Source organism: Caretta caretta, chromosome 3 (assembly GCF_965140235.1).
Source record: "Caretta caretta isolate rCarCar2 chromosome 3, rCarCar1.hap1, whole genome shotgun sequence".
Lineage (NCBI taxonomy): Eukaryota > Metazoa > Chordata > Testudines > Cheloniidae > Caretta > Caretta caretta.
The window spans coordinates 57551599-57566874 of record NC_134208.1 but is presented as its reverse complement, the minus strand read 5'-3'; the positions used below and the strand labels follow the sequence as shown (position 1 = coordinate 57566874).

The following is a 15276-nucleotide window of genomic DNA, read 5'->3' as shown; positions in this document are numbered from 1 at the left end:
GGTGAGGATTTCCCCTCATTATTTTAGCCAATTAATTGTCTGTACTAATATGATAAGCAGAGAGTTTGTCCTTTGTACGCTCACATACCATCAAGCTTTTAAACCTATCCCATCAATTGCAGAAACAGGCACAGCAGCATGTAAGTAGAGTCCTACATGGATACAAAATTTGCATCCACATCCGATCCACAAATATGGTGCATGGATATCCACAGATTTGCAGGGCTCTCCTTTGGTACCTAGGAACTTGCTTCATGTAATGAAAAAAAGCAAAATTTTGTTAAAGTGGCAACTGCAAAAAAAAAGCAAAGTGGGGAGGTGCGCTAAACAAATTACTTTCACTTATCTGTTTTTATAATAAAGTGCTCATTTAATATTTGGTGTTTCTAATCAGTAGCTGATGATACTCTGTATTGCCCAAACAGTGCATAAGAGTCACGACCATAAAACGAAATGAAAAAACAGAAAAAAGCCTTTTACTTCCCCATAAAAAAAAATTTCTACTGACGAGAGGGGTAGGGAAAGACAGAGAGAGAGAGATCCTTTGTTATGTTTACTTTCAGAATTTGTAATGCACTCCTATAATACAGTGATGAGCATGGTACACAAGGCTAGACAGATAGAAGGACTGACTGAGCAGTTTATGATACCAGAAAGAGACAGGCCAAGGAGTTTTTATAAATACTGAAAATGGGAAAATCGTTCAGGGACAAAGTCAATAGAGTTACACTGGGATGGCTCAGAGTTTTTACAAGTCCTGTCCTCTATAAACTGCCTTGTGCACTGTCAGAACACACATCAACTAGCTGCCTGCCTTGTCGTTCTACATCTATTAAAAAAAAGTGCACAATGGATATGTTTTTCCAACAATAAAATTTAACTTAGGTTTGCCAGTGTCAACGTTTCAATAAATGAACAATAGCACCAAAGAAAATACTCAGCTACAATAACTAATGTATTGAATATTGGAATGCTACAATTCAAGCTTTCTGGCCATATTATGCCCCCAACTACATCTGTGTAACCTCACTTCATCAGAACACAAATGTCAAAATGTGAAATGATTCTAAAGAGAATGTTGCAAATATGTAAACTTGTAAATAGCTCTATTTTGCAAATACCTTCATATGAAAATGTGAATTAAAAACCTAGAAAACAAAATAATGAATATAAATCATAAATTACTCTGACTGTTGTCCTTAACACGTTCGTGTGCAACATACAGAAAGCTTGTTAGAAAAAAAGCTATCAGTGTTAACCTCTACATTCCTACCTGACTGAATATTTACAATGAAGCATGGACTTCAGCTCTGTATTTTTTCCCCTAAATGACTAAATGCTTTACATATGATATACATAAAACCAATGGTTCTTGACCAGATGTACACGTACCCCCGGAGTTATGCAGACGTCTGCCAGGGGGATACATCAACCCATCTAGATATTTGCCTACTTTTACAACAGGCTACATAAAAAGCACTAGCAACGTTAGTACCAACTAAAATTTCATACAGACAATGACTTGTTTATACTGCTCTATATACTATACACTGAAATGTAAGTACAATATTTATATTTTGATTGATTTATTTTATCACTATATGGTAAGAATGAGAAAGGAAGCAATTTTTCAGAAAGTGTGTGCTGTGACACTTTTGTATTTTTAGGTCTAATTGTGTGAGCAAGTAGTTTTTAAGTGAGGTGAAACTTGTGGGTAGGCAAAACAAATCAGACTCCTGAAAGGGGTACAATAGTCTGGAAAGGTTGAGAGCCACTGCTTTATACCACCAAAACTAGCACTACCTACCATGTCATGGATAGAAGTGTGACAGAATATGTTCAAAAATCTGTAAACCCCAGTTGCATAAAACACACATACGTTTGAAACAAACAAACTGGCTCATTATCACATTTCAAATATTCTAATTATTAAAGGGTTTATCCTACAAAATATTTCTCATGTGAGTATTTCTTACCAAAGTCATATTTTAACTCCTTAAGCTATTAGGATGGCTGGATTTTTGTTTCCTTTTGTGAGCAATGTAATGACAAATTGCACATAATGAAGTTTGTAAAAATAACTCTAGATTTAAGGCATTTAAAATGCATGATTGACTTGTCATACAAAAGCACTTATTCTACCCAGAAATTGGTGTTCATCACCCAAGCACTAAATACAGAGAAAATTATTCTTAAATTCTGAATAATCACTGCCCTAATGGCTCCAATCTGCCTTCAGAACCACACAGTAGATCTCCAAAATCTGAAAGAGTTCAGGTATAGATGGACCGTCAACAGCTTTAACACTAGCCTATTGATGTGCTCAGTTCACCCATGCACCAGTGTGGGGGGATAGGTCCAGCCCCACTGGTAGGGTTGCAACGTAGGGGTGTGCTCCAGGGGTGGCACCATGCCGTGGTTCCTTTCTGGTCTAAGTGCCCCCCAAATTTAACCATTTATGCATTTATTATGATGGCACTGAAAATATCTGGGCTCAATACAGAGGTGACAGTCATGCAATCCTCTCAGTCTGCAGCAGACCTAACACTGATTACACTGAATTGTTCACAAAGAGTGAGAGTATATGGTCCTGTGACTGCAAATGACAAGATACAGCTGATATGATGGGGAATAATTCAGGCAGTGTGCTAATATGGATGTTCAGCATCCAATAGAGCGCTATATGGAAAGAGTTGTTCTGCACATCCTTGCCCCTTCATGTCTTCAAAGTGGTGAGGGTACAAATGGCTTTGTAGGTCATGACTGAAAAATCACAACGAGCTTTGCTCATCTCTGTAGTGCTAGAAAATATATTTGGATCATGGCTTTCCTGTTCAAAACTCTCTCTGTGGACATCAGACTCTCGAATGCAATCACATTGAGGGTTTATTTAAATTATATATACAGATAATTAAAACATAGTCCCAGATCAACAAGTATCAGCACAAACATGAATGCACTTCAGATAACGCAATCCATTCTCTATAATCTGTTCTGACTAGTGAAGAAATGGCTAAGAACCCAATTCAGTGCCTACATTCCACAACTAGGCATGCTCTAAGGAAAAATATTCCCCAAATACACACTGGATAATGTAAGGATTAAACATTGGCCCCAACTGGCAGAAGCACAGATCTGAAAAGCTATCCATGCATCCCCAGATCTTGCATTTGGCTTTCATTGAAGAATGTTGTGTAAAATTCCCTAGTCCTGATCATGTGCAAATTTCTGCCAGTAATTTGAGGTTATGCACAAGTATGTCCAAAAAGAGCAGCATCAAGCCTTTTTGATGTTCGAATCTAATTGGATGGGATCCTATGAAATGTTTTCCACAGTACAGCCATTGCAGACTAAAGTTACCCGGCAGATACAAGTGTTTTAGAGTCGTTTTTCCAAAAAATAGTATAGGTCAGATTTTCAAAAGCATTCATTGTTGGCTGAAATCTGCTCCCGTTAAACTCAATGGTAAAATGCCAGCTGAATGCTTTAGAAAATCCTCCCTATTTTCCCAGTCCCCCAAATTATACTATATTCTTTATAGTATAAATAGACCAATGCCCTGAAGAATGTTGAGCCTAATCTTATGATTATTTATACTAATGAAAATCCAGAGCAGTTCTTTTGCTTCTGTGAAGTTACTCGGGTCTGACCAGTGTACAGGAGTGCAGAATTTGGCCCTTACAATATAATTCTAGATGCGAGCCAGTGAATAGTGATAGCAGACAGTACAGAAGGGATGAGGTATGGAGGAATGAGGTCTACAGCAATATAATCTACAGGTTACTCAGTTCAGATATTTGCTTATATAAGTGATTCAAACTGAAAACAAATATTGGGCCAAATTCTTTCATGATGCAAATAAGCAAAATTGCATTGTAGTCAAGTGATCTGTGCCCATTTCCATTAGCAGACAATTTGGTCTATTGTTCTCACAATATAAGGTACACTCCTATTCAAAAAATTTTAAGAACCTTTCTTTTTCTTAAGTATTAAATGAAAGTGCTAAAAAACGCTGTGCAATATGTTAACTAACTAGCCACCTGATGGAGGTATCAATACAGTATGTTTGACCATTTTATTCCAGTGTCAAAGGAAGCAAAAAAGAGAGTCTAGGTACATCTTAAAAAATAAAAGGGCATGATAAGATTCAGAATGAAAAATTTAACTATTTTTTAAACTCTTGGAACAACTGGCATTTTCCAGATTGCCAACCAATGGAACATTAGGAGGAAAGCATATTAAAAAGATAGTCTCTTCTGTAGAACGTTTATCAAAATCTGGATTTGTAACAGCCCTTTGCTCTGGGGAGTTTTATATAAGGACCCTACACTTCTCCTCCCACTTTTCCCCATCCCTCCTGCCAACCACTAACAACACCTATTAACTTATAGATTCATAGATTTTTTTAAGGCCAGAAAGGATTATTGTGATCATTTAGTCAGACTTTCTGAATAATATAACTACAGTGGGAGTTATTTTTATCCTGTGTAAAAGCATGTGTGAAGGGGGGTACGACGATATAACTTTCAAAATTTCAGATCTCCAATACAGATTGGAGCCAGCAGTGGAATCTGGATCCAATTTTGCATTCTAGACTTTACAAAATTCCAGTGTGTTTAGCTCTGAGTCCCATTTCTCATAAAGCTTGCATGTGTACTACATACAATAAAACTATATTTAAAATATTATTTAGGTTGCAAAGTCAAGCACTTAAAAATTAGGAAATGCCAGATTTACGTTTGCCTCTGCAACCTTAATTCTGCCCCCTTGTGCATCCATCTTCCATCCTGAGATATTGGGCAGTAAACCTGTCACTGGTCTAGGAATGAATATTGTCCATTTGGCATCTCAGACCAGCATTACTTTGAGAGGAAGTTCCACATTTGGGATGTGGGTGCCATGGAAGGAAACATTTCCTTATCAGATTGTTTTAAAAAGAAAACTGATAGCTGTTTGAATCTGCTCAGACATTTTGAATGTTAAAACCAATTCTGCTGGAGACAAATTAACAGGTAGAAGGCAGGTAACATGGTCTAAGATTCAGAATGTATAATATGGCTGTGGAATATTACATGGACAGCACCATCATATATGTATATCACATACACCCTTTCTGCAAAATTAGGGCAGGAGATGCTTGTTCAGATTGTTATCCTATCTATAAGGAAGAGCATGTATAATTCTTGCCCAAGGGAAAAAAAAAAGTGTAGTGCTGGCCATATAGAAAAAGGACAATGATTCTAGAAGATATAATGGTTCTGTGCAACGCATAAAATCATAACTAGTTGGAAACTACTGACTCTGACCTAATTCCCATAATGATATAACTATATACCAAGGGTGGTCAACCTGTGGCTTCATGTATAGGGACTGCATCCGGGGCTGGAGCTACAGGCACCAACTTTTCAATGTGCCGGGGGGTGCTCACTGCTCAACCCCTCGCTCTGCCACAGGCCCTGCCCCCACTCCACCCCTTCCCAACCCCTCCCCTGAGCCTGCCATGCCCTCGCTCCTCCCCCTCACCCCCAGAGCCTCCTGTACGCCACAAAACAGCTGATCGGAAGGAACTGGGAGCAGGGGGGTGGAGCTGATGGGTGGAGGTTGCTGACGTATTACTGTGGCTCTTTGGCAATGTACATTGGTAAATTCTGGCTCCTTCTCAGGCTCAGGTTGGCCACCCCCGCTATTTAGCAAAGTTTATAAGCTTTCCCCTTCATTCCATAACTATGGGCTGAATTTCCAGCTATCTAAAAAAAAAAAAAATCACATTTTTCTTAGCCTGATGCAGAGCATTTCCTATTCTTCAGATGCCTTTGAATAAGAATTGTTATGTGGACCAAATTACAAGAAATTCTTTTTGGCATCACAAACCCTTTGAATACATGTCTAAAGCAATGTAGAAAGATCCAATTTTCAAGCAGAATCCACGAAGGGCAATTTTTGACCTGTGCTAAAAAACTAACTTTGAACAGTGCCCCAAGTCTTTTAGCAAAAGCTTTGAAGATTCCAGCACCCTTGTGGAAAACATTTTAAACAATTTTCCAGGCTTCACTGATGCTAATATGAAAGAAGCAAAGAAATGCCTTACCCCACATTAACAATTATAGTACTGACAAATTAGTGCCACTCCTGACAAAAGTTTTCTCTTGCAGTGGACATGGGACTTATAATGCTATTTCCCACAGAATAAAGGCAAAATATTTGTATGGAAGTAGCAATGGGCGGAGGGGCAAAGGACAGAGAATGAGGGAAGTAGAGATGTAGTGCATAGCATTTGGCCAGCAGTTCCTTTCAATTCTCTAATGATGTACAAAGACTGAAAGTGACCCTAAATGCTTTATCCCCACATTGGCTAGTACAGTGCAGTTTCACAATCCTGCTTTTCTTCCAACCCTAATAAAGTCTTGATCACACCCCAAGCATTACAACCACAGCAGCAGCGAACCGAACTCTTCATCCCAAACTCCGCTCTCCATGCCACACCCCCATCCCTAGTCCTGGTCCCAGGCAATAAGCATCATTAGCTAGTGGGCCTCAGTGTACAATTCTGCAGTTACCAGCAGCAGCCACTGCAGAAATGCAAATCCCAGCACTGATCTGAAAGGACAGAGACGACAGCACAATCAGACACTGCCCTCAGCTTCAAATCACTTGCAATACATGGCACAGAAGTTAAGAGACTGCAGGGATTCACTATTTCCATCCATTATAGATTATACTATTGGCTACAGGGAAAAGTATAAAAACTGAAACCCACACCTTAAAACTGGTTATTTCTGATGCAGCCAAAAGAAAACACCACACACAGTATGTCACACCTTTTGTCCAAGCCACCAGCCCTACCCTCTGAACACGCACAAGAAAATAGTATACAGTGTGGCAAGGACACACCTTACAGAATACAAAGCATCTGGATCACATTAAGAGCTTTGCATGTAGTCAGTTACCTATTCTGCCATTTCCATCCAAAAGTGAATAGGCCTGGAGGGTGGTTACAGGAAGAGAAAATTTGATTCTCCTCCTCAGGCCACAGTCTCAATCTGTTTAGTCTCATCACTCACAGGAGGCAATTTAGTAACATTACATTTGAAGCCTGCTGCTAATGGAGAAGGATAGAAAGTGAGGTCACATAGGTGTTGTTTTGCAAGGAAGAACGGGGGGAAAGAGATAAAAGGTTCAAGAGAGAGACTGGTTTCCAAATATGGCATCCATCAATGCCCTGAGCCCCCAACATCTTTCCCTATGTAATCAACAGTGTAATAAATCTACCAGTTGTCTCTCTAGCCCACCAACACAAGCATACACCTTGCCCTCTGGAAGGAACAGTGTAGCTAATTATAAACACACTGTGCTTTCCCACATCAAAACGCCCCTCCACAGCAAGATGCCTCCCATCCTTGCCCACAGTTCAGCGACCACCAGGCAGACAGGAAGATAGCAAAAGGAAGATAGCCCAGCTGGAGAAACTGGAGAAACTGCAGGGGGTGGAAGTAGCAGAGGAAGAGGCAGGTTGCTGCCTAATCCCCAAGTAGCAGGACTCGGTTCACACTGAGCCAGGTGGGGGCAGCCTGGTGTTTTTTGAAGGCTCTGTCCTAGGGAAACCCCACCCATTACCCCTCCCGTAACGGGCGGGGTTTTAAGGCCCCCAGAGGAATCCCTTCCCAAAATGTGGTGGGTTTTCCAATGGCAAGGTCTCCCCTCTTCTAACACACCACAGCGGAGGGGGGTTCCCCGCTTCTTCCCCTGCGTGGGGGGGGGGGGAGAGCGAGCCCCCCCCCCCGCCTCTCCTGGGTGTGGGTCTCCTCAGGTAGGCGTCTCCCGCAGCGAAGGGAGGCGGTTCCCAAGGGTGGGAGAGAGCAGCCGGGGGAGAGAAGGAAGTTCAGGGCCATGAGGGGAGGCGGGTGGGGGTTCTGCAGGGCAAGACCCGCGGCCAGTCTCCGGCAAGGACCCCGCGGGGCTCGGGCAGTGTGGCCGAGCCCAGCCCCGCACCGTCCCCGGAGGCGCCGCAGCCCAGCCGCGCCGCTGCCTTGTCCGCTCGCACCACCGGGACCGACCCAGAATGAATGAATGAATGAATGAATGACGGGCGGCTGCTTACTTGAGCATGGCCTCTTCCTTCTCTTCCTCTTCTTTCTGCCGGTCCATCACTGCCATAATGATGTTCCGCTCCTCCTCGGTCAGGTGGCTCAGGTCGGGCAGCTCCTGCATCGGGGGAGGCACCGTGGGTGGGCGAGGGCCGCGGGGCCCCACAGAAGAAGACATTTTTATTTCTGCCTTTTCCCTTACACCTTCTACCTTGGCAAGGCAAAGCCAGTCACGCCTCTCCGCCTCCTTCCTTCACAGCGCAGTCCGCGGCTCCGCGGCAGCGGCGGCGGCAGCAGAGGAGGCGGAGACCCAGCCTTTCATGGTTGCTTGCATCCACCCCTGCCCGGCGGCTGCTGCTCCCTTTGTTTGCCCAGCTCTAGGAAGGTTTGGGGCTGCCCTCCTGCCTCTTGCAGCCCATCCTCCCAGGGTGGGAGGGGAGGGAGTGGGCTCGGGATTACAGCTAGCAGGCGGTGTGCAGCGGCAGGCTGGATGCACAGGGCTGGAGAAGAAGGGCGGATGCTGCTGCTGCTGCTGCTAGCTTTGAGGAGGGAGGGGGGAGTTGGGTGTCAGTTAGGCGGAGTCCAAGCCACTCCGCTCCTGGAAGATGCTCCTGCTGTCTCACACTGAGCACCACCAGCTGTGGAGTCCATGGACCTGAGCCACCCACACCCCTGGCGTCCCCTGACTTGTCCTGGGGCCACACATTTGCCAGAGTCGCTACTGGGATGATATTTTCCCCTCTCATCTTTCTCAGCTCTCTCTTCCTCGGTTAAGGGCCATGCACCTTGCCAGTCTCCTCAGCTGGTGCCTTGTCTCCTTGCCTACCTGCACTTTATCCCTCTGCCTAAGCTTTCTCACTGCAAACCAATGCCACAGGCTTTCACCTGGCTCCCCCACTACAGGTCAGCACCATGGCCTGGAGTTCCCCAGCCTTGGGCTGGTGCCAGGCCCTCTCCATCACTTTGTTGGACACACTCTCCAGTCTCCGCTGACCACAGACTGGCCCAGCACATATGCTGACCATACTCCAATGACTTAGGCTAAGGCTGCAGGTACTCCATCTGGATCCCTGCTTTGACCCAGTCCTGTATTTACTATGCCAGTATTTTCTTGGCTTCTCTGCTTTCAACAGAACTCATAGATAATTTCCTTGGGCTGCTACATTGCAGCCTGGTACTACATGAACTCTAATCTTTCTTCCCCTACACTCAATGTAGGTTTTACGCTCGCACTGGGCTCCCCACCTTGAGCCAGAGCAGATCATTCTCAGCGCTTCCCCCATTTCCCCTTACTTCAGACTAGCCCTCACATTCTTCTTATTCTCTCCTACTTGGGCCTTCCAAAAGCAACCTTGAAATATGTGATAGTTCAAACTCTTCATAAACAAACCAAATAGTTTCTTGACATGAAGGGCCTCCCTACAACTGTCCAAATTCTAAAGGGTCATGAAGGGCAACTGCTCCTCCTCCCTGAGATATTACTGCAGGGATCAGTTCTGTCACATCAGTGTAAAAGCAAAAAGGGAGATGTTGATTAGGGAACCAAATCTATACAGATGCACCCAACTCAGTGTCCTTTTCATCCAGCACACAGCCTGCTGTTTCCCAAAAATCCCAGTACATAAAAGAAGTTGGAACATGAATGAAGGACAGAACACTCAGGACAGCTGGTAAATATCATAACTTCCCCCTTAGTTGAAGGCATAGGCCCACCAATGAGCCGGGTAATGTCTAAGTTCAGGGTCCTGCTAGATTCATTATCACTCCTGGTCACCCAAATAGTAACAGTCACCAAAAAAACCTTCTTCCATATTTGACTAGCAAGAATACATCATCCTTTCTTCTCAAAGGCTGACCCTCAGTAATCCATTCATTCATCACCTCCAGACTGGAGTATGGCAACAAACTCTACGTGGGACTGACTACAAAGGCCAGAAGGAATCTGCTGCTGTTCCACCATGCAGAAACTCACCATCTGGCCAGGCCAGGCCAAAGAGAGAGTATAACAGTCCTCTGCAATCTCTAAGCCTTCAATAAGCTTGGCCCAAGAATAGCTTCTCACTCTGTGCCATGCTGCTTAAGCTATTCTTGAGGAGACCAGTATATCTGACAGAAACCAAAGTTAGACTGTAAGAAACCAGACACAGGAACTTGTCAGTAGACAGTCCAGAGCTATGGAATGCTCATATACCATAGTGATGAGCGCAAGCAGGAATAAATTTAAAAATAGACATCCAGTGGGCAAATGAATGGGGAGGGCAGTAGTGGTAGGACTAAATGTAGAGTAGCTCGGGGGGGTGGGGGGGAGAAGTGTGCAGAGGAAAATGAATGTGCCCAGGGCATCTTTATGCTCTGGCAATCCTTGGTGGGGGTTATGGCTCTTAGAGCTATAGGCAGCTGGATATCATGTACAGAGTAGCCTGTATATCAGGAACCAGCTATCTCCAGAAGCAGGCAGCAACATAGGTGAGCTAAACTAAACACAACTTTGCCAACCCCGCTGCTAGATTGAAGCACAGAATTTGACTTACTTTCTTCACTCACACGTAAAAGGAATTCATCAGGTCCCTCCTGCTGAAGTGACTGCCCACAAGTATAGAAATAGAATGGCACAAGTAGGCCTGTCAATACCTCTGAATAACACATCAGATGCAATCATAACCCACCTTATCTTACCAGACTTGTTTGTGTGTACAGGAGAATAAACAGAGACTGGCAAGCCGAGAGGACTTATGGTTGAATTTTGTGTATTGTTCAAACAAATACACCAGTAACATCAATTCTTATGTATCATCATGTACCATAAAAAATTGGTATTTACATTTAAATAAAAAGAAATTGAGTCAGACGTTGATTGTATTTATTATTAAAAACATATTCAACTTATTCTGTCTTCCTTCCTTTTGATTTTCTCTTTCCTTTTTGTGTTCATTCATTCTTTTTTCTCTTTGAAATCTAATGTACCTCTCCAGCGCATCATCAAAGATTTACAACCTATCCTGAAAAAATGATCCCTCACTCTCACAGATCTTGGGAGACAGAACAGTCCTTGCTTACAGACAGCCCCCCACACTGAAGCAAATACTCTCCAGCAACCACACAACAAACACTAACCTAGGAACCTATCCTTGCAACAAAGCCCGATGCCAACTCTGTCCACATATTTATTCAAGTGACACCATCATAGGGCCTAATCACATTAGCCACGCCATCAGGGGCTCGTTCACCTGCACATCTACCAATGTGATATATGCCATCATGCGCCAGCTTTATACATGCCATCATTGTACTGCTTTAAATAATGAATGACAAAGCACAATACAGTAATAAAAGTAATAATGCTAATTACTTCAGCTGGGGCAGGTAGGCATTTTGGAACTCACTACTCAAAGAATTAAATTTAAGAATAAGAGAAATAGAATTATGAAATGCACAGACCAGTAAAAAAAAAAAAAACTATCACAGTACAGTAATCCTTAATGAACTTTGAAAAAAATAAAATGACAGCAAATATATGTAAATTGCGCATTTTGACAGGAAGTCCCAAGTAACAACCACAACAATAGTACAAGTGTGTTTGAGACAGCATGTGTGTGCGCATGTTGGGGGAGTATGTGAGAGAGAGAGAGGAGAGGGAGTGGAGTATGAACGAGACTGCGTGTGTGAAAGTGCGTGCGTGCATGCACCTGAGTCATCACACTGTCTCTTTAAGCTCGGGAGCCTCAACGCTTGGTCAGTACAGCAGCAGCAGCAGCCGCCACAGCTTCCACTCTTGAGCCAGACGCACCAGCACTAACAGGCTCCCTCTCCCCACATCCCAGCTCAGCAGAGGCCCACTTGGGCATGGCCACCTCTAGCATCAGGCGAGCTCCTCCAGACCCCACCAGCTGTGGATCAGGTTCCAAAAGAAGGGGAGACAGCTGTGGCAGTTGCTGGACAAGTGCCCAGCTCTAGGAAGGGTGGCTATGGGGTGGGGATAAGGCAAATTTTGGGGTGGCTATAGCCCCCACAAACTACCAAAGAAACTTTACACAAAGACTCTGTTCTAACTTTAAAATGTACATTTTTGTAGACAGGTAAAAGTGCTCATGGAAAGAGCATAAAGTTGGACAAAGTTGCTTAGAAGACCACACTGCAGATGTGCCCATGGAAAGTAATTTGTGTTGCTGACTCTGGCAAAAAGTATGCAACATAGGGCCCAAAAGGTCTTACACAAACTGGTATGGCACAAGATGTTTTATACAAAGATACTGACATTTTCCAGAGACAAGTTCAAGAAGCCATAACGAAGATACCTCATTTTCTCAATGGATGAGGAGAAGAGACACAGTTTGTATTCTTGCTTTATTACTGGCCCATATCAGCTGTCAGGAAAAGGAACCAAGCCATGATATCCAGAAAAAAATATATATAATGCCTTGTTTTGTTCAATTTGTTGCCCCCTGAAGCTGAAATATGGGGATTTAAGGAACTGTGAGAAGGACTCGTCACCTGGCCAGTGAGAGTGCCCCCCTCCTTGGTAACAACTAAAGTCTTCTCACTGACAAACATCTTCTGACCTCTATTCATTTGCAGTCCTCTGTGAGGCTGCAAAATCCAGAAAGCAAATATAAATACAGGTGTCATGACACCTTGAATGAATTACCTTAATGATCTTACTTTTCTGTCTCAAGAAACCAGTCATTGTAACCGTGAAGCTGAACTGGAGAACTCACCTTCATGCCAGTTCCAACTAATAAGAAACAAAGCTTTTTATACATGTATTATTTACATAATTACTTGATTATGTTACGTTAAATGTAGAAAGTATGTACTTTAGTTAAAACTCTGACTGACTGAAATGTCTGACCATGATAGGTATCCTAGCTCTGAAAGGGTAAATGTGGGACTGTGAGGCCAATTAATATATGTGGCTGCACCTCGAGGGTGCTCCAGGCTTCATTAAATTCCACTTGGGGAAGGAGGTGGGTGGTGATTATAAAGAAAGGAAGGAAGCTGCAGGAAAAATCTCTGTAGTCACTCTCAGGCATTAGGTGAGTTAAGGAAAATGAGTAGGCAAAGAGCTGATCCTAAGATCCTCTTATGAATAGCAAAGTCTGGTAAGAGGCCAGGAGACAATTACACAGTAGTCAGGGCCAGTTTTACAGCTTACACACCCCTAGGCACTGCATCTTCAATGCCCCGCCTTCCCATGCGGCCCTGCCTGGAGCCCCTCCTCCCTGCATCCCCATGTGGCCCTGTGACCCCCACCCAGCAGCCCTGTGTGGCCCACCCTGCCTCCTAACCTGGTTCCAAGAAGGTTGCTGCGACTTTTCACTTGAGGAAAAAATGCACCCGCCAGCTACCTGTTTGCCGCTGCCCACCACGCAAGTCTGCCTCAGCCAGCTCAGGCTGGTCTGGCCCCACAGCAGCCTCTGATGGGTGAAGGCAGAATTGCAGCACATTTTCTGCAGAAAAAAAGTTCTGCCTCCCTCGGACAAGAGTTCTGCATATGCTGCAAACATCACCTAAAGGGAGGGGGCACACCATGAGACAAGCAGCGTGTGGGGTGTCTCAGCAGGGGGTGGGGCAGATTAGGAGGCTTCCTCCCTCCCAAGATCTCCTGAGCAGTGTGGCCAGCGGCCAGACGGCAGCAAAATAGCCCAAAATACCTCAACTTGCAACTGCTAAACCCCCCTGGCAACTGGGCTAGAAAAATCGCATACTTGGCAACCCCTGTGCTCCTAGAGCACCACGGCCCCTTATCACGTACTTAATTGGAAATCCAGCCGTGACAGCAGTTTGTGCGGTGGAATGAGCTTTGGCGGTGAGCCCTGATAATAGGGTGGGATCTGGCCTCCCAAGGAGAGAGCTCTGGGAGGTGCACAACTGAGGAACAGAGAGGCATGAAAGGTCAAACTTGAAGAGGGTAGATGTGGGTTTAAGTTCATACTTTAGGTTGGGGATTTATTGGGGAATTCCAGGGGGGAACTCTGTGACTCCTTGTCCTAAGAGAAGGGAGAACTTAAAGAGACTAAAGGAAAGGAGGAAGTCCAGGGAGATGGTATCAAGGAGTGTGGCAGACTATGCTGCCTGTCCTAGGCTCCTAGAACTGGGACCTAGTGTAGAGGGTGGACCTGGGTTTTCCTGCCAGCCACTGGTAAGGTGGTTTGAAACTCCTGAGAAGGAGGAAAGAAGGAGGAAAGCACCAAGAGAAGGGTGTGAGAACTACAGGGCCCAGAGTTGGGGCTGAAGACTTCTTATAAGCATATTGAACTATTTGCTGGACTTTGTTATACTGGAATGGGTGGGACTACAGCATGACCTGACTGGAGGGCTGAGTTATAAGACAGGAGCCCACTATTGGACTGAAGTGAATGTTGGCAGGGGGCACTAGAGAGGAAAGAGCTGGCTTTACCACACCCAGCCATGAGCACTCCAGCAGTGAGTCTGCCATTCTACAATGATATAGATTCTTATGAAGACTAATCTTTGTTGTGTTGAAATGGCCCTAATAGTATGCCTACATGCAAGCTGGAGTTGTAACTTCCAGCTCAGACAGACAGGTACGCTAGCTTTGATCGAGCTAGCGTGCTAAAAATAGAATTGTAGATTCAGGTGGTGGTATGGGCTTGCTGTGCTGAGTAAGGTCCCAGGTGGGATTGTACTTGGGATGGGTAGCCTAACCCACAGCTACACTTCTATGGACTATCGAAGCTTGCATGTGTATGTCTACCTGAGTTGGAAACTACATCTCAAGGTTGAGTGTAGAATGCACTGAGTCAATAGGTAGTTGAGAGCACTAAGGCTGGAGAAACTCCTTACACTAACTACACTTAGTATTATTTGTAATAGAAATCCACTTTCTAAAAAGAATGTTAGTGACAAGAAACCCTGAATGTCTAGATAATTCTGCCTAGAAATTGCACAGATTTTGTAATCAAGAGAATCAACAGCTTCTGAGACAACATTTGATTTGGCTTGTAAGCCAAAAGAGTTTAACGCTATTTGAGCCCTTCTTAAAGTGACATAAGAGCCTATTACTACTGGTGAAATTCCAGATAAAGTAAAATAGCTACAAAATTATTACTGGCATATTATATTTGGGGTTTAATGTGTGATATAAAGTTTGGCTTGAGTATCACCTGGGCAAGGCAGCTTTGAATGTAGTTGACACTGATTACTAACATATCTAAACTTTGGAATTCTAACT

General features: G+C 44.0%; 1 protein-coding gene across 48 annotated transcripts in view; it reads right to left on the bottom strand.

Annotated features, from left to right (window-relative positions):
* RIMS1 (regulating synaptic membrane exocytosis 1) overlaps positions 1 to 8622 on the bottom strand; it is a 504482-nt gene extending 495860 nt beyond the window's left edge. For 15 of the 48 annotated variants that reach the window (XM_048845932.2, XM_048845939.2, XM_048845945.2 and 12 more), the window contains exon 1: positions 8099 to 8621. In XM_048845932.2, coding sequence (XP_048701889.1) covers positions 8099 to 8262 — 164 coding nt within the window. In that variant the 5' untranslated portion in view covers positions 8263 to 8621. Of the gene's footprint in view, positions 1 to 8098 lie in introns of all 48 variants that reach the window. The other 33 variants (XM_048845936.2, XM_048845938.2, XM_048845952.2 and 30 more) reach the window with 4 other exon arrangements.
* Between the last annotated feature and the right edge of the window lie 6654 nt (positions 8623 to 15276).